An 18,164-nucleotide genomic window follows, 5' to 3' on the forward strand; every position below is an offset into this window, starting at 1 on the left:
GCAAATGAAGCAGGTGATTGATTAGCAAGCACAGATTGAAAGGATGACTAATAACACTGTTGCCAATTATACCAGTTTTTCCTTTTTAATGTTTAAAAACTGAGGTTAAAAATATTGTCAGTTGACCTTTTAATCCATTATCCACTCAGTGGACATAGCGGAAAGTCAGTTTTCTAAATGTGTCCATGAATGAGATGATTCAAGTTGTCTTGTTTATGTAACCAGATGCCATTTTTCAGCTGTGTGAGTGCAGGTTTTCACCTAAAAAATATTTAACACGCTTTCAAACAGAAAAGGGAATTTAAAATGGCTACAACAGCTTTTGATTGAAATGTAAACCCACATACACACAGCTCACTGTGGCACATGTGTGGACACCACTGACTTTAAGTGAGTAAAATTTTCCTCAGGACTCCATCAGATCTTTCATGACATCTTGAGTCATGGAGTCAAAAAGTGCATTTTTGTCGTGCCAGTTTTAGAAATCAATGCCTCTGGTTTCCATGTGTCTGATCTTCATTTCTTACAGTATATGGAGAGTTGGTTCATGTCAGTGTTGGGTTTATACATGTCAGAGGTCTGAACTGAATTTGCCTCTCTGAATTCTAGACGCCTTTAAAGAAATGCTACACTAAAAAACACAACACTAAACACTAAAACTTTTTTCTACTTCCTCTACTTCTCAGTAACTGATTTTTGGTTCCTTGGGGATGGGAGACAAACTGTAAACATTGGAAAATTATCACCTCATTAAGTTAATACACTACATCCAGTGCAAATGCATAACTTGTTAGCCAACAGTTGCTTATTTCCACATCCAGCAGTTACGGAGCAAAATCATTATTCATTTGGAGTCATGTTTCTGTCCACCTGGTAAACATAAGTCCAATATTCACTCTCTTTCAGCTCTGTTTTTGTTCTCTACCAACTCCTGAGGGAAATATCTGACTCTTTAGCTGCTAAATGCTCCACTATGTTCACCAGCTAGTCTACAGCTATCTGTTTCTGTTTGCTGTTTGGTGCTGAGCAGATAGTGTACTGTAGATTTGTCAGAGCTTTTTTCACAGAAAGCAGTGCTATGAGAGCACTGAGAGTGAACCAAAACAAAGAAAGAAAGAAACATTGATTAAAACAGCTTTAAACCAGCAGCTCCACTAGTTTGAACTCATAAATGGTCTTGTAACAAACTCAAACCTTGGACTAATTGGACTGTAGATCGTTAAATCTTTTTATCTTTTTATCTGTTTATTTGGAAGGAATGTCGGGAGCAGTGGGCCAACAGTCCACAACCCAAAGATATCCAGTCTACCATCATAGAGGACTAAAGAAACCAGAAAACATTCACATATGAAAAGCTGAAATCAGAGAATCATTTCCTAAAGAATGACTCCCAATGATTAGTCAAAATAGTTGACGATTCTTTTAATAATTGGCAACTAGTTGTCTAATCATTGCAGCTCTAGTTTTGATTACAGCTGAACAAAGTATTTATGTCTCATCTAATTGTCATTTTCCTTACTGTAAAAACTAAAGCACATAATAAACTAAACTTTTTGTGAAACTTCACAGTCCAACCACATAGTTCAACTGAAAAAAATGGGCTTAAAGTAAATATTTTCGGATATGGATTCTGCACAATTTCTTAAAGCAATGCCTGTTAAATATGGTCTCATTCAAACATAGAGCAACAATTCTCAGTCTTTTGGAAATAAATTCCTCCTCTTCAAAATTCAAAATTGCATCTGGATGAAATATTAAAGCAACAAGAGAAAAATATATATATATAAAAAATCTCACCTGTGTCTTTGTGTCTCTTTGTCTCCTTCTGTGGCTTTTAGTTAAATGAAAAGCTTCAGAAATTTTAGCTACAGTGTGAAAAAGAAGAAGAGGATGAATAAGAGAAGAGTGTGCTCTGTTCGGTTGAGACAAAACTAATAAAGTCAGACTTTCTCTCTCTGATAGTTGTGTCTCCCCCTCCTTCTCCTCTTCATTTCCTCTTTCTCCTCCCTCCAATATCTTCTCTCTCTCTCATTGGGTGTCTCTTCACACCTTCTCTCCTCTTCTCGTCTTCTCTGCTCCTTCTCTCCCTCCTCTGTTGTCTTTTGTCACCTCCTCTCCTTTCTTTCCTCCCTCCTCTTCTCGTCTTTCAGTCGGTAACAGTGGAACATCTCATAAACACTCTGACATACAGCGATAGTTAGTTTTAACCTGTTTTTCCCACTTAAGGATTTGTTGATAAAAAAAACAATGTTGTGGAAATTAAGGCAGTAAAATTTAATACTGTGTTTGAACGGCAAATTGGACTTTATTGGAGTGTTTGAACTGAAGTGATGCCAGACTCCAGATTCAGTTTATTACACCACCAAGTCCCCCTCTCTATCAGACTTTATTGTTCACCTCTGAAACCATTTCCTTACTTTCTGATTTAAATGTATTTTAACAAGGAATTAATTTCTTTACTGTCGGTTTCATACAGTTCCACCATTTAGTTAAACGTCTCAGCCATCAAAGTGATATTTTATTTGTTTTTGATTAGTTTTTGTGAAAAGGTCACCCATTTTTGCAAGAATAGGGCCTTAGATATCTGAGGATGATTGGAGTGATATATGGGGAAAGCCAGACCTCGACTTCCAACTCAAGATCCAGATGAGAGGTCTGTTAGAGGAACATGATATGATATTTTGTGACTCCAACTCTTGAAATTTATACAAAGTGGTTCTCAGGGACAGTGATCTCATTAAAATACTTTTGGGCTGCAACTACCAATGAAATAAACTGTTTGGAGAAATCGACCTTTACCTAAATGACCTTTACCTACGATATGATCAGCATTTAAAATACCAGAAAATATGTAGAGCTGCAATGATCAGTCAATTATTCAATTATTTGCTAACCATTTTTAAGAAAAAAATGTCCAAATTTCTTTATTCCAGCTTCTCAAATGTGAATATTTTCTGGTTTCTTTACTCTTCTATGACAGTAAACTGATTATTTTTGGGTTGTCAATGAAACAAGACATTTGAAGATGTCATCTTGGGCTTTGGGAAACAGTGATCAATATTTCTCACCATTTTCTGACATTTTATTGATCAAACAAGTGAATTGACAGATTAATCAATGATGAAAATAATCGTTAGTTGCATAAAACATGGTGCTTATAAGATGTAAGCCATTACATATGTCATTGAAAGACCCTGTTCCTGTATATGCATTATGTTGCTCATGTCAGCCTGATCTTTTTACCTGAAAATATCAATTCAAAAAAAGTTTGTAGGGTACAGAAAACATTCTGAAAACAATGGTTTAACATTTACAGGGGTTAAAATATATTCCTTTACAATATTATTAAACCTGCAATAACTAATGTTTTGGACACTTGGGGCCAGCTGTAAACACAACACTGACATGTGATTTCACTTTTGAAACAGGAAATTGTCACATTGTTTCTCTTACAAATGAAAAGTTGATTTTTCAACAATAAGATGCACCGTTGCTCAACTGACTACACACAGGAGTTCTGCTGCTGCAGTCTTACTTGGTCTGGTATGACCACCTTTTGTTGGCTAATGTTAGCTTATGTTAGCTAACCTTAAGTAGATTTTTCTATATAACAGACATTATTCAGTAGAATCTCTAGTTATGTTATTATTATAGTAGATCTTAGCATTTAGCAAGTTAAATAGGGTCACTTTAAATTAATTTGTTCAACTTGTTAGCCAACAGTTGCTTATTTCCACATCCAGCAGTTATGGAGCAACATTGTCATTCATTTGGAGTCGTGTTTCTGTCCACCTGTCCACCTAGCTGGCTCTTTAGCTGCTAAATGCTCCACTATATTCACCAGCTAGTCTACACCTAACTGTGTCTGTTTGCTGTTTGGTGCTGAGCACGTAGTGTACAGTGGCTTTTTACAGCTTTTTTCTGAAAACAGCTGCCTGCTGTGGTCCAAAACGACACTATGAGAGCGCTGAGAGTGAATCAACACAGTAAAGTTGCAGCCAAACAGCTAAAACATGAGCTGAAAGATGCTAAAGCATTTTGAAGAGCTGAGGGGAACTGCAAAGTCATCACTGCAGTCACGTGACCATATATAAATATTGATTATAGCTGCTTATCATATCATAAACATATCTCAATTTAGGCCTTTTATGAGCTTGGACAGTTTTGACAGTCAATGTACAATTTTTCACTTGTGTATGATTGAAACTGTGGCTTTGAAAACTAATTCGTCTCCAAGATGCTTTCTGTTTTTGTTTTCTGGGATGATCCTGGAGCTTTCTCACCACCGTCCATGATCTGCTGTGACGCAGCAGAGGTTTAAACATCTGTCAGTGACACGCAGCCTGTGTTATGTCTTCGTGGCAGCAACACATGCTGTGCATGTTGTGTTTACACATCTTTAACAAACGTGTGGTAGTCACAGCCACACCTACAGATGTTTATCTATCCATCCCCTCTTTCATCTAAACATAAAATATGATAAACTATAATATTAAGTATAAAAATCTGTCTATCTATCTACTCTGTATCCATCCATCATCCATCCATCCTTCTGTGATGGAAAATGTTCATGCAAGAGCAAGAAACTGCTGTGAACTTTGACTTTCTCTCAGCCAACTGTTTTTTATTCATCTGACCTTTGACCCTGGGGAGTTGAGATTCACTCAATGTCAAGGCTAAATTTGGTTTTTACAAAGAAGTCATTTTGTGTTAACTGAGTATCAGTGGAGACATGTGGACCGCCAGTGTGTCTGTGTGTTGTTTGTTTGTTGCAGTACCTGCAGAGATAAACAGTCGAAGGCTCTACGTGACTTGAACCATGCAGGCAGATAATGGGATCTCTCTGAAACACACACACACACACACACACACACACACACACACACACACACACACACACACACACACATGCACACTCAAATACACACAACATCCTGATGTGCACACAGCTTAGAGCTATTGAGCAACACAGTAGTAGACAGCCAAAATTGCATCTGAATGAAATGTTAAAGCAGCAAGAGGAAACAAGATAGAAAGAAGTAAAACAAATCTCAGCTGTTTGTGCCTCTTTGTGTTTTTCAGTTAAATGAAAAAGCTCAGGAACACTTGTTCACTCACTCACAAGTGGTGGAAAGTAACAAAGTACCTTTACTCAAGTACTGTACTTAAGAACAATTTTGAGGTACTTGTGCTTTACTTGAGTATTTCCATGTGATGCTACTTTATACTTTCTACTCCACTACATTTATTTAACAGCTTTAGTTACTTTTCAGATGAAGATTTGACACAATGGATAATATAACAAGCTTTTAAAATACAACACATTGTTAAAGATGAAACCAGTGGTTTCCAACATTTTTGGCGTTTGACGTCTTGCAAAAAGCAATATCTCACGACCCCTCAGAATTATCTCGTGACCCTTTGGAGGGGATCGACCCCTGGGTTGGGAACCACTAGACTAAACTTGCTAGCTATATATAAAGTAGGTCAAACTAGCTCCACCTCCAGCAGCTACAACAGTAACATGCTGCTCTAACACTGATGCTTCACTATTAATAATCTAATGATTATATAATATTGTATTAGTCAATACTTTAACTACATCAAGCTCATAATACTTGCACTTTTATTTAGGATTTTTCACACAGGACTTTTACTTGTAATGGAGCATTTTTACATTGATGTATTGTCAGTTTTACTTAAGTAAAGGATCTGAATACTTCTTTGACCTCCATCACTCACATCTCTTTACATATTTATGGGTAAGTCTGGCAACTAATCAACAAATCTCATGTGCAGAGTTAAACCAACAATGAATTGATCTACTTACAAGTATTGCATGTGTATCCAAATTGTGATACATCTTATTCCTCTGTGTCGTAGACCTCTGTTGTTGTCCACAAACTATTAAAAAAACATCAATGAGCCACAGAGTGACGTGTTCTTTCACCACAAAGATGACGGTTATTGTAGTTTGTTTAGAAGTGGCTCCAAAGACTAATAAAAATCACATTTTCAGTCTCCGGAGAGTAGTTCCGTGTAATGTGGACACCACTGAGCATGTGGAAATGTGGTTCCGTTTACAGTGCTTTGTTAGCTTGTTGTGTTACATTTCACAATTTATCGTTGGTTTGGCTCTGAACATGACATTTGTTGACAATAATAAATTATTTATATTTAGAAAATCTTTAGATTTCACCAACTACCAATATGCATTACTGCCCTCTGCAGTCAGCAGAAATGTGTATCCCATCACTCCCGTGCTCGTGGTGTCCATGTGCCTCATTGTGAGCGTGCTGCATTACATAAGGTACAAACATGCTGATCAAAACATTGCACAGTACCTTTACAGTAATAAAACAGGGATTTTCATCATCACTAAGAAACACTTTTAATTAACTTAAAATTAGTGAGCTAAACTTTAAGGGGAAAAATTTATTTACTTTGTGCTTTTTTTAGAGAAAGGTTGTGGTTTTTCTGTTGATTTACAATACTTTCAGGTTGTTGTTTTTTTGTTTGTTTGTTTGTTTGTTTGTTGTTTCGGAAGCATCATCCACCATCTTGTGGCCATTAGAGGAACTGCAGCATGATACTTGAGCATTGGTTTTTTGCCACTCAGCAAATACAGCAGACACACACAGAATTTAATTCTTACTATTAAAGACAGGAATCATCAGGATAGTGCTGCTATTGATAACAACTCCCCCCTTTACTAATGTCAAATGGTTTAGTCCACCTGTGTATCTTAGATCCGGGAGTGCTCCATTGTCGAGCGTTTTGGGCACTCACAACCACCAAATGTGAAAACACAACTGAAAATAGTCTATTAATACACCACTAAAACACACTTTCACACTACATGCAGTCATTTTGTCTGCTGTTAATATAAAAATATTGATCAGTGCAACTCCAAGCAATTATGTATGAGTATAATTAAATAGAAATTTATCAGAGCAATAATAAAAATGTTGCTGTAGTTTTGTTGTAGATGTGTAGCAGTAGTAGCAGTAAAAATACTAGTTTTAGTTTGTAGCAGTAATAGAAGAAAATAATATAGTTAATTGCAGAGAAGAAAGGAATATACTGCACTTTAAGTGGACTTATTTGAAGCAGAAACACTACGTTTTGATGACCTCTTGCAATGTAACATGCAGTGAGTTTATCAGACCACCAACTGTTTGCAATTTAGTCTATGTTATTAGTCTCCACTATTATAAGTGTTGTAAAAACATGGTTTAATTCTCACTTCTCTCTTCAAAAACAGTGCTGGTTAATGGACAAATTACACTTGAAGCTAATTAGAATGAGAAGAACAAACAAGCCATATCTAAAGAGTCTAAATTTCACAGTAAATCAAACCCAGACACTCGGTGAACATGTAACACAGACAGACAGGAAACAGCCTCTGTGTCTCAGCTGCTGCTGATTTCCACCATGAACGTGAAACTTTATTAGAAATTCTGTGACTCTTTGAAGTAAAGAAACACATCCACAACCGCAGAACGAGCGCAGTCACACACTGACCGAGTTTCCATGCCAGCTGTGGTGAGATGGAAAAGTTTCACTCCAACAACTTCTGACATACTGCGAGTTTGTACAAAATATTGATTTGTTCTAACAACTCAACAATAAAACCTTTTTATTTCTCATGCAGATGCTTATGTGAAGGTGTTTTAATATACAACTTGGCCTTTACCATATTGTTGTTTTCAAATGTGTTTATTGCTGATTTGATCATTTTTATCCAATTATCAATCATTTTAGTTCAAGTTTTGTATGTTTTAATTTTGTCTTAATGTTTGTTTTTTGCAAGAGAAAGGATTTTTGTTATCATTGGTGACTTTGTTTCAGCTTATTGGGAAATGTTTCATTATTTTGAAATGGAACCAGGCAGCAGTCAGTGTTTAAAGAAGGTGAAATGTGATACCTTAGTCAATTTTATTATTTTATAATATAAAAGCTTACATTTGTATATGTAAATTTAATGAGACAATTCTCAATTTCTCCTCCATGAATTATATAAGCCCTTATATAAACACATACAGCACCAGTTCTCCTGCATCTTGGAGAAGTTGCCACAGTTCTTCTGTGGATTTAGACGTTTTAGCTGCTTCTGTCTCTTCATATAATCCCAGACTAACTCCCTGATGTTGAGATCAGGGCTCTGTGGGGGCCAAACCATCTGTTGCAGGACTCCTTGTTCTTTTTGTCATTGAAGAGAGTTTTTTATGACTCTGGCTAGATGTTTAGAATCGTTGTCATGCTGCAGAATGAATATGTGACTGATCAGACACCTCTCTGATGGTGTTGCATAATGACATAATAGATAGATAGATAGATAGATAGATAGATAGATAGATAGATAGATAGATAGATAGATAGATAGATAGGTAGATAGATAGATAGATAGATAGATAGATAGGTAGATAGATAGATAGATAGATTTGTGTTACAGCAGCTATCACCTAAATGACAAGAAATGCAAAAAAACACATGTAACTTACAAAAACACACATAATGAGGTGTGTGTGTGTGTGTGTGTGTGTGTGTGTGTGTGTGTGTGTGTGTGTGTGTGTGTGTGTGTGTGTGTGTGTGTGGGTGGGTGGGTGGGTGGGTGTGAATTACCAAAATATATATATACAAAAGTACAATACTAAATAAAAATAAGTAGAATAAAAGAAGTAGAATAAAAATAGAATAGATTTTTAAACTTTAAGGCAAGATATTGCCAATAACGTGCAAAATAAATGTAAAATGTACTGTATTTATATTTTTTTAACTTAAAAAGTAATTTGATTATAATTTGATATGTGAAAATAATATTTAATGTCATCACATTGTCATTGTTTATTCAATATATCGACGTTAATAAAGTTCAGGTGGTTAAAAATAGTGACACCTTTGGCTTTCCATACAGCGTTCAGCCGTTCAGCCGTTGTTAGTGTCGGAATGCGGCCTGGTCTTTGTTGCCATGGCGACGGCGTAACTCGGCTGCTAGCAGCGATGGTAAGAAACATGGAAAACAAATCATCTCCGGTACGTCAATATTTCTGTTGTTGTGAGTGTGTTTTACTGTTTGTACAGAAAGCAACTTGTGTCATAAGAAAAACTCAGTCTGTTAAATACAAGTTTTCTTAAAATATAACGTTAGTAAACTGAATTTGAAACGGTGACGTCTTATAACGTTTAGCCAGTTAATTAACGCTACAACTACTTTACTCAGGCAACCTTTTCCCCAACTGACTCATTTTAGGTTTATTAGCCTTTTTCCAACTGAGTGAAAGGATGTGTAACAAATACAGAAATAACCTGTTCAGTGATGGGTGTTATTATCCCTAATTTGATCTATAAAGGTCTTTCTAGCTTTTCCCGGAGCTTTCAGCCATATTCTGAGGTCTTCATTGAGCTCAGTATCTGCTGTGACAATCCAGAGCACTTTAAAGACTTCTTATCCGTGTTATTTTAAAAGTTAAGCATGAAACTTCATTTCTGAACTTGGAAATAAGTTTGACAAAACAATCCTAACTTTCCAGTGCTTTCAACAGTATTTCACGGTCTTCATCAGTGAATGGAGTTTGCTCTGATAGTTGATAATCAGATGGTTTCACGGTTTTTGCAGCCAGCTACTTAAAACTATAAGAGAACAATAGTTGCTCTTGTACATCAGCATTAACTCTTTATGTGCTGTTTATTACTGTCACATTCACTTCAATGTTTTATTTTATTTCATTTAACAGAAAACACGGATCACATTACCGGAGCAGAAGGTTTGTTAACAGGATACAGCGATGAAACATGTTGTATTAAAATAATAAAGTATATCAGTAACCTGCACATTTAGCAGTGTAACAGTAAGGCAGATTTTTTAAAGTTATGCTAAAGCTAATGAGATCATGGGAAATGAACATGAAAAAGGAGATTATTATTTAAATTGAAAAACAAAAATTCAACAAGACTAGGGCTGCAACAAACAATTATTTTCATTATCAATTAATCTGTCTATTATTTTCTTGATTAATTGATGAAGTTTTTTAGTCTGTAAAATGTTGAAAATGGTGTAAAACTACTGAATACTCACAGCCCGAGATGCAAACTAAAGTGTCTTGTTTTGTCCGGACCAACATGAAGATATTTCATTTTTCTATCAAAGGAGACTAAAGAAACTGGAAAATACATTTGAGAAGCTGGAACCAGAAAATTTAAACATTTTTTCTTAAAAAATGACTAAAAACAACGAGTCAGTTATCACAGTTGGCAATGAATTTTCCATTTATTGACTAATCGATGAATCGACTAACCGTTGCTACTCTAAACAAGACTCCAGATGATGTTTGTTTGGTGTTTATTTGTCTGCTGGGTGTCGTCCTCTCTCTCCTCCAGGTTGACCCACAGGTGAAGATGAATGCAGGCGGTAACACCAGGCGGTTTCTACCGGAAATTAACAGCAACAAACAGAGGAGAGATGCTCAGCGCAGGTAGAGTTCAGCTGTAAACACAGACAGATGAATGATGTCACAGGTGTATGTTTTATTTCAGTAAGCGGTAACTACAGTAGATGTAAAGTCTCACACGATTAAAACACTGGAAATTGATGTTTATTCTACTGATGAGTTGCATAATTTCATAATATTTAAAAATGAAACGTGTGTGTCTTTTTTGGCGGCAGGATGAAGGTGGGGTCTCTTCAAACTGCATCTGTATTGGATAAATCAGCTCAGATCCTCTCCAGGGAAGAAATTGCACAGTGAGTTCGGTCTCCATGGTAACCAGGTGCACTAGAAAGTTTATCTTTATATTACAGTTGACTTTTTTCCATCCGTCAGTGGAAAAAAATCAAGAGATGTTAGTCTGCGTGTTGGTTTTTTAATCAGTGTACTTTAATATGAAATGTAGGAAGTCTTACTGCAGCTGTGAGATTACTGATATTCATTAAACAGAAACGTTAGAGCGCCCCCCCTCTGCTACACCAAGTAATAACCTGCAGAGCACAGAGATCATGACTCTCAGCAGACTTATTATATTTAAATTTCACTGTCACGTTTTAATAATCTGCGGTTATTAAACATCTGCTTAATAACGTCTGCTGTTTTTCCTTCTCTGACGTCTCTTTGTCTCTCTGTCCAGGTGCAGAAACAGTCTAAAGCAGAACATCTGTGTGGAGACGCTTCAAGAAGGTTATCACAGGTATCTCATAACTGTTTGTTGTTGTTTTGTCTCATTTATTCATTATGAAGTGGCTCGTTTTATTATGCTAAATTAGAGGATGAGTCTGGTGACATTTTATATTTTTCTTATTGTCAACAATGAATCTACTCCACTATAAGGTATTATCTGTGTATCCAAAGCCTGTTAGAGCTCCATTATTATACCAAAAGTACTTAAAAAACGTCAATGAGCAACATAACTTTTCTTGACCGATAATGTTTTATCCATCTTCCATCATCGTCGTGTTTGGCCACAGTGCAGGTTAGTCTCTGTAACATCTGCTCTTCTCACCGTGACGACACATCTGGATTTTGTTCATTAAGAAATAGTTCCAGCGTTTAACTCCCCTTAAAAACACAGATTGTCATTTTCACATTTTTGTTTGTGTACAAATTAAACAAACATGATACAACATGTTAATATAGTGACTTTTAGAAGTGACAGAGCAACGCTAGCAGTTTCCCCCTGCTTCCAGTCTTTATGCTAAGCTAAGCTAACCACGTCCAGCCGTGTGAGAGTTAAAATAATCATTTTATTGAAGTCTCATGTGAGCAGACAATCTCTCTCTCTGTCATATTCTGTACACACACAACTATTCATTCACTTTTTCTGCTGCAAAGTTCACTATGAAAGGTGGTGACATGAAACTGCAGCTTAAAGCAAGTTTATTTGTAGCACCTTTCAACAACAAGACAATTCAAATTGCTTATATGAAACATAAAAGGCATCCAGAAACAGAGCAGACCTCGTGTTTTCTGGGAGTTTATTCAGATATTTGGTGCATTAAGACTGAACTCTGCTTCTCTGTGTTTAGTTTTGACTACTCAGTTTCTCTCTCACAGATCGTTCTCCGAGTTGTTCTCCCTGCTGCGCCGTGATCAGGATCAGAGGGCGACGGCTGAACCAGGTACAGATGTTTTGTTTCAGAGTCCTCTGGAGGAACAACGAGACAAACTGGAGACCATGAAGCTGCACCTGAGCCTGGCGGAGAAGGCTGAAAGGACCGGTACGAACTCACACGGATCAATATCATTTGTTTCAATATAAAATAAATAAATACAGGTAGTTTCTGCTAACAGGAAGGTGTCTGTGTGTGCAGGTTCCTGGTCGATGATGCACGAACAGCGTCTGTTTTTGGGTCGATATTTCTCGGCTCCGGAGGATCTTTGGCTCAGTAAACATTTCTACCTCAGCTGCACCGAGAGGCAGCAAGGAAGCCGCTCCAGACCGGCCACCGAGGCCCGGGCCTGCCTGGCCGAGCTCTACCTTCACCAAGGTGGCTGCAAATAGTGATAGTTCTCATTATCGATGATCAAAGATGTCGATCGGTGTTTCTCAGAGGCCAAGATGACGTCTTCAAATGTCTTGTTTTGACCAAAGATATTCAGTTTACTGTCATAAAGGACGAAAGAAACCAGAAAATATTCACATTTAAGAAGCTGGAATCAGAGAATTTGGACCTTTTCTTCTTAAAAAATGACTCCAAGCATTTAAACGATTATCAAAATAATTGGTGATTAATTTAATAGTTGGCATCTAATCGATTAATCCACTAATAGCTGCAGCTGTAACACTCACATACACACATATATATATATATAGATGGGTATCAAAGAAAAGTGTCTCACTGAGGTGTTTTTCCACCAGAAGTTTCCAGCACAACTTCAAAGCGCAGAGTTTCCAAATCTCTGAACTCTACTGGAGGGATGACCTGCGTTCTTCCGTTAAGCGCCATCTAACAAAATCTCTCATAGATGTCCAGTTGGGTTGAGATCTGTTTCCTCTCCGTCCGTCAGGTGAGCTGGAGGAGGCGAGGCAGCAGGCGGAGCTGTGCATCAAGCTGGCGGAGGACGGCGGCTGGCTGGACTCGTACGGTCATCCCCTGAGGCTCCGGGCTCGCCAGGCGCTGTGGAGGATCTTCAACTGTATGGCCGACGCTCCGCTGGCCGACGCGGACTACAGCGAGGCCCTGACGCTGCTCCACAAGGGCTACAGAATGGCCACAGAGTGTAGGTGGTGTTTGAGTTCAGAGATTTATAACATGTATCATAACACATGAATACAGGTCAGAGACGGCAACCAGCGAGGAAAAAACTCTCCAAAAAGAGACAAAAAGACTGAATATAATCTAAACTCAGCTGTTTATGTGTCTGGTTGAAGATGTATTTACAGTACTGATGTTTCAGCTGAAGACAAACAGATCGAAGGGGAAGCTGCTTATCGACTAGGACTGACCTATCAGAGAGCAGGAGACCACGACAAAGCCAAACAGGTACCTGAGTGTGTGTGTGTGTGTGTGTGTGTGTGTGTGTGTGTGTGTGTGTGTGTGTGTGTGTCTGTATGAGTTTCTTTTGTTTGTTTTCATTTGAAAAGACCAAAACCAACGATGTGTTAATCCGTCTCTGAATGTTTTCCCTGACTGTCTCTCAGCTCAGCGTTTGTTCCTGCTGAGGCCCCATGTTTTTTAAAAAGAGGGTCATAAATGTGTAGTTTCATTTTTAAAAAGGGTTAAATATTATTTCCTAAAACAGCTGGACACAGGAAACAGGAAAACACTAAATTGAGGACTATTTTCAGTGGCGGATGAATCAACATTTGGTGTTTTAGGCCCTGTTTACACCTGGTATTAACATCCAATCACAAGTGGACAACTCTAAATACAGGTGTGCCCAAGACACATCAAGGACGGATTGAGATCCGATCACTCAGACCACATTTGGAGGTGGTCTGGGCCACATGTGACCACATTCATTTATCAGTATAAACGCAATGCGTCCTGGACCACATTGAAGGACCGCCTACTCAACTGGCGTCCTCTATTTTCTATTTTGTCTCTGAATGGATAGATGCGGCTGCGGGGAGATCACTGCATATAATTCTCTCTCACACACACCTGGTTCTCTCGCCGGTTAATAACGAACAAATTTGGTCTTTGCAAACGGACGATGTCCATGTTTATCTGCATACTGAGCGGGGAAGTGAGATCTGATCACAAGTGGTCACTCAGGATGCATGTTAACGCCAGGTGCAAACAGACGCACTTAAAGCTGTCCACTTGTGATCGGATGTTAATATCAGGAGTAAACAGGGTTTTTAGAGCAGCAGGACGTATGTGTGTGTGGGCTCGAGTCAAAATAAACTACAATAATGAAGGACGGTGTTGCTCACTGATGTGTTTTCAATAGTTTGTGGAGCTCGACAGCACAGAGGAATAAAATATATCAGACTTTAGATATTTAGACTTTAGACATAATAAATCTAAGAAGATAAATTCATTGTTGGTTTTGGTCTTTTCATGAGATTTGTTGACACCAGACTTATCCTTTAAGATGATGTGATTGTGTGTTTGTGTGTCCAGTTCTTCAACACTTACATGCAGATTTGCGGCACACTTGAGGATCCAGACGGACTGGGAAAGGCTTACAAGGCTATGGCCAAGTCTACACAGAGGTTCACACACACACACACACACACACACACACACACACACACACACACACACACACACACACACACACACAGTTATCATTTAGTCCTTTTTACACACATTCAACATCCATGAATCTATCAGTAGCTGCTCAGTACAGATGTTTATTTTGTGTGTTTCAGTGAGGGAAACATAGACGAGACGGTCCGGTGTCTGGAACAGTTGGCCGACATCTCCCGTAGCAACGGACTACAACGCAGCCTGGCAGATGCCCACCTGTGTCTGGGCAAAATCTACTTCACCAGTGTATGACACACACACACACACACACACACACACACACACACACACACACACACATTAGATAAGCAACAGTTATTTGATTCATGATAAGTCAAGTTTTAAGTCATTAAATGAGTCGATTAGTCGAATGAAAGAAAATTAATCGGCAACTATTTTGATGATTAATTAATGATTTTAGTCATTTTTCAAGCAAAGTTCTTTTGTTTCAGTTTCCCAAATGTGATAATTTGCAGTTTTTCTTTGTCTTATATAACAATAAATTGAATATTATATGAACAGATTACTGTGTCCTTGTAGCAGTAATCGCCTCTTTTACAAAATTACCTTTAAAACACACAGTTGAAGTTATTATTAGCTTCTAAAGCACTTAATTTACCAAATATGAACATTTTCATTTATTTGTTTTGATTAAATTGTTGAGATGAACTTCAGGTGACGTCCTGTTTTCTCAGAATGGAAATACATTCACATTAAATCACCTAAATAGATAAATAGTTGTTGTTTTCCCTGCGTGTCTCCGTAGCGTCAGTATGAGAGAGCCAGTCAGTACTTCCTGCAGAGTTATGAAGTCGCCTGTAACCTTGGAGACATGGCTCTGCTGCAGGAAGTTCAGGTACTCTTCATCTTTTTACATGTCGTCATCGTCACCAACAACAAACTTCTCTGTGTTTCCTCACATGTGTTGACAGCTGTTCTTCTGTCCGTCAGGTTTGGGTCGGCAGCGCTCGCGCTCACTCCTTCATCAGGAAGTACAGCGCTGACGTGGTGTCGGAGACGCCCGCCGCCCTGCGACGACTGCTGGTCTGGAAGGAGACCAGAGGAGGTCAGGAGCTCAGTACAGACTCCACAGATTACACTGCTGCTGCCTGCTGCTCCACATCAGATAAAGATACTGTTCTATAAAAGTGATCGATCGGTGAACGAAATGTAGAAAAACACTGAAGCCAAGAAACATTTTTCACGCAAACATAAAAAGTAAATAAAATCCAGATGATGCCTTCGTAGCTGTTTGATATATTATATTATTATATATTATAAATGTATTATTATATAATCAGATTTCCTTGTAAACAGTCAAATTAGTGACTGAAACCTGTGAGACGAGCCAATCAGAGCACAGATAATAACAGCCGTGATGTTGAACTTGAACTCTGAGTGAGAGAAAAATGAGAAGCTGCAACACCAAACAGAAACAGTTTGCTAGTTAGGAGGGAAAGTTTTGGATTGATTAAGTAAATATCAGAACTTGATTTTAATGATACAATAAAATGTACTTACATGGAATCTGTTGGGGAACAACTTCCTGTTGTACAGTTGTAAACACTAGTATAAACGACTGAACGTCTACTCAAATTTTATCACTTTTTTTGTAATAGCGACACTTTTAATGATCTATTTCGCTGTACTCCTGTGTACAGAAATGTGACCAAATGAATTAAAATATAGAAAAATAGGATTTAACAGGAAAATACGTCATCAGTGCAGGACGTGGTGGTTGTCTTGGTGACAGCACGCCAACGACCAATGACTTTGTCCTGCCGATCTCAACAGTTGGAATAGTCCGAACATATAAATTAGTGATTGAAGCATTTTTGCATGCGGGGCCATTGAATGGAGGGTGAAGAGCTCTACTGCAGGAGATTATTGTTTTATATTCAGATGACAGATTTGCAGTAAATTAGCTTAAAATGATTAAATCTAAGAATTCAGAGTTTTAATCATAATCACTCAAACGCATGTTGAACCTGGTGGATTTACTCTGAAACTGAAACATCAAACATTTGTTATAACGACATCAAAAAATTATTTTATTACACTTAATAAAACTATGATACCAACTTTGTGTTCACTGTTATACAGAATAAAAATGTTTAAAATAAATATAATTTATCATCTTGTTGTTTGTTTGTAAAAACTGCTGTATGTTGGTTTTATACTGATTTAGATATAAATGAATCAGTGAATTTTTAGGAGACTTGTGTCATTATAAAAGAGTTTATATTTGAATTATAACTTATAATAATTATAATAATAATCATCATCTGCTTTTGACCATTGAATTATGTTGGGAAACTAAACTACACTGGTGAAATTTTTATAATTAAAAATAAATTCACACTCATTTAATGTTTATTTTACTTTTTTAACGTATTTTAATTTGAAGTTTTGGATTTGAACATTCCTGGTTAATATTTTGTACTTTTCATTTAATTGTTAATTAATTTAAAATTTAAACCTGTAGCAGCTCTTCTCATTAAAAATGTATTTTACACAATTTTTATTGTAAATTTTTCTTTCTTTTTTATATTATTTAGGATTACTTCATTTTGTGTATATTTTTGACTGTTATGCACCACAACACTAAAGCAAATTCCTTGTTTGTGCAAATCTACTTGGTAATAAAACCAAGAGCACCAATCTGCAGACAGAATGGCGGACATGGAGGCAGACATCTTGGAAGTTTAAACAACGTTTCAAGTGATAACCCAAACCATGATCTTTCCCAAACACTAACCACTAAACCTAACCAGACCTTAACCACAGCGTTGTTATACCATAAAACATCATTACTTTTTAACAGTGATTTGTAACGGTTTGGGAGAGCAGGGTCGTTCTGCAGTGCGTTACTATGGCTGCTAGATGGCGTAAACGTAACTATAGGTCGTATTTTGATGGTTGAATTTTACAGCTATACTGTCATGTAAATATTAGTTATGTTGATTATTTATTTTATGATTTATTTCTTTATTCCTTAGGTTGAAATTCACTAAAATTAGGTATATTTTTCATATTATTTCTTTCTTCCTTTTTTTTATTTTATATTTTATTTCCTTATTCATTTAGGTTGAAGTTCATTAAAATTATACAGATATATATATTTCGTGATTATTTCTTTTAATATACAAATATAATAAATACATATATTATTTCTTCTTAAATCATACACCAACTTTTGAAATACATGACCTGTGTTTGCTGTAATTCTATGTTTATTTTTTATGTTTATTCATGTTTCTCTCATTTGAAACACGGTAATTGAAAAAAGCCGCTGCGCATCTCCTTCAGTCTTTACGGCCTCGTCGTGGCCCATGTGTCCGGAAAAGTCTCCGTTCGTTGAGCTTCTTGTTTTCTGACAGAAAAGCCCTCAGGAGAAGAAGCTGCGGAGTTGTGAAACTTGGGTCCGGCTGGTGAGACGGGGCCGGCGGGGTGATCCGGTGGATCACGGGGC

The 18,164-nt window shown here is 37.2% G+C and overlaps 1 protein-coding gene across 3 annotated transcripts; it reads left to right on the top strand.

Annotated features, from left to right (window-relative positions):
• Positions 1–8,961: 8,961 nt before the first annotated feature.
• On the top strand, positions 8,962–18,157 carry ttc29 (tetratricopeptide repeat domain 29). Of its 3 annotated transcripts, XM_042401760.1 has the most exons (14): positions 8,962–9,036; positions 9,738–9,767; positions 10,381–10,475; positions 10,667–10,744; positions 11,125–11,184; positions 12,048–12,211; positions 12,305–12,481; positions 13,002–13,214; positions 13,392–13,477; positions 14,564–14,655; positions 14,815–14,938; positions 15,459–15,548; positions 15,644–15,758; positions 18,073–18,157. In XM_042401760.1, the coding sequence occupies exons 1-14, from the start codon at positions 9,004–9,006 to the stop codon at positions 18,105–18,107; spliced, it is 1,392 nt and encodes a 463-aa protein (XP_042257694.1). In that variant the 5' UTR covers positions 8,962–9,003; the 3' UTR covers positions 18,108–18,157. The 3 variants fall into 3 exon arrangements, with proteins under 3 accessions (XP_042257694.1, XP_042257692.1, XP_042257693.1); XM_042401758.1 differs by lacking the exon at positions 18,073–18,157 and having other exon boundaries at positions 15,644–16,998; XM_042401759.1 differs by lacking the exons at positions 9,738–9,767; positions 18,073–18,157 and having other exon boundaries at positions 8,977–9,036; positions 15,644–16,998.
• The last annotated feature ends 7 nt before the right edge of the window (positions 18,158–18,164 follow it).

The sequence above is a fragment of the Thunnus maccoyii genome, chromosome 22 (assembly GCF_910596095.1).
Source record: "Thunnus maccoyii chromosome 22, fThuMac1.1, whole genome shotgun sequence".
Taxonomy (NCBI): Eukaryota; Metazoa; Chordata; class Actinopteri; order Scombriformes; family Scombridae; genus Thunnus; species Thunnus maccoyii.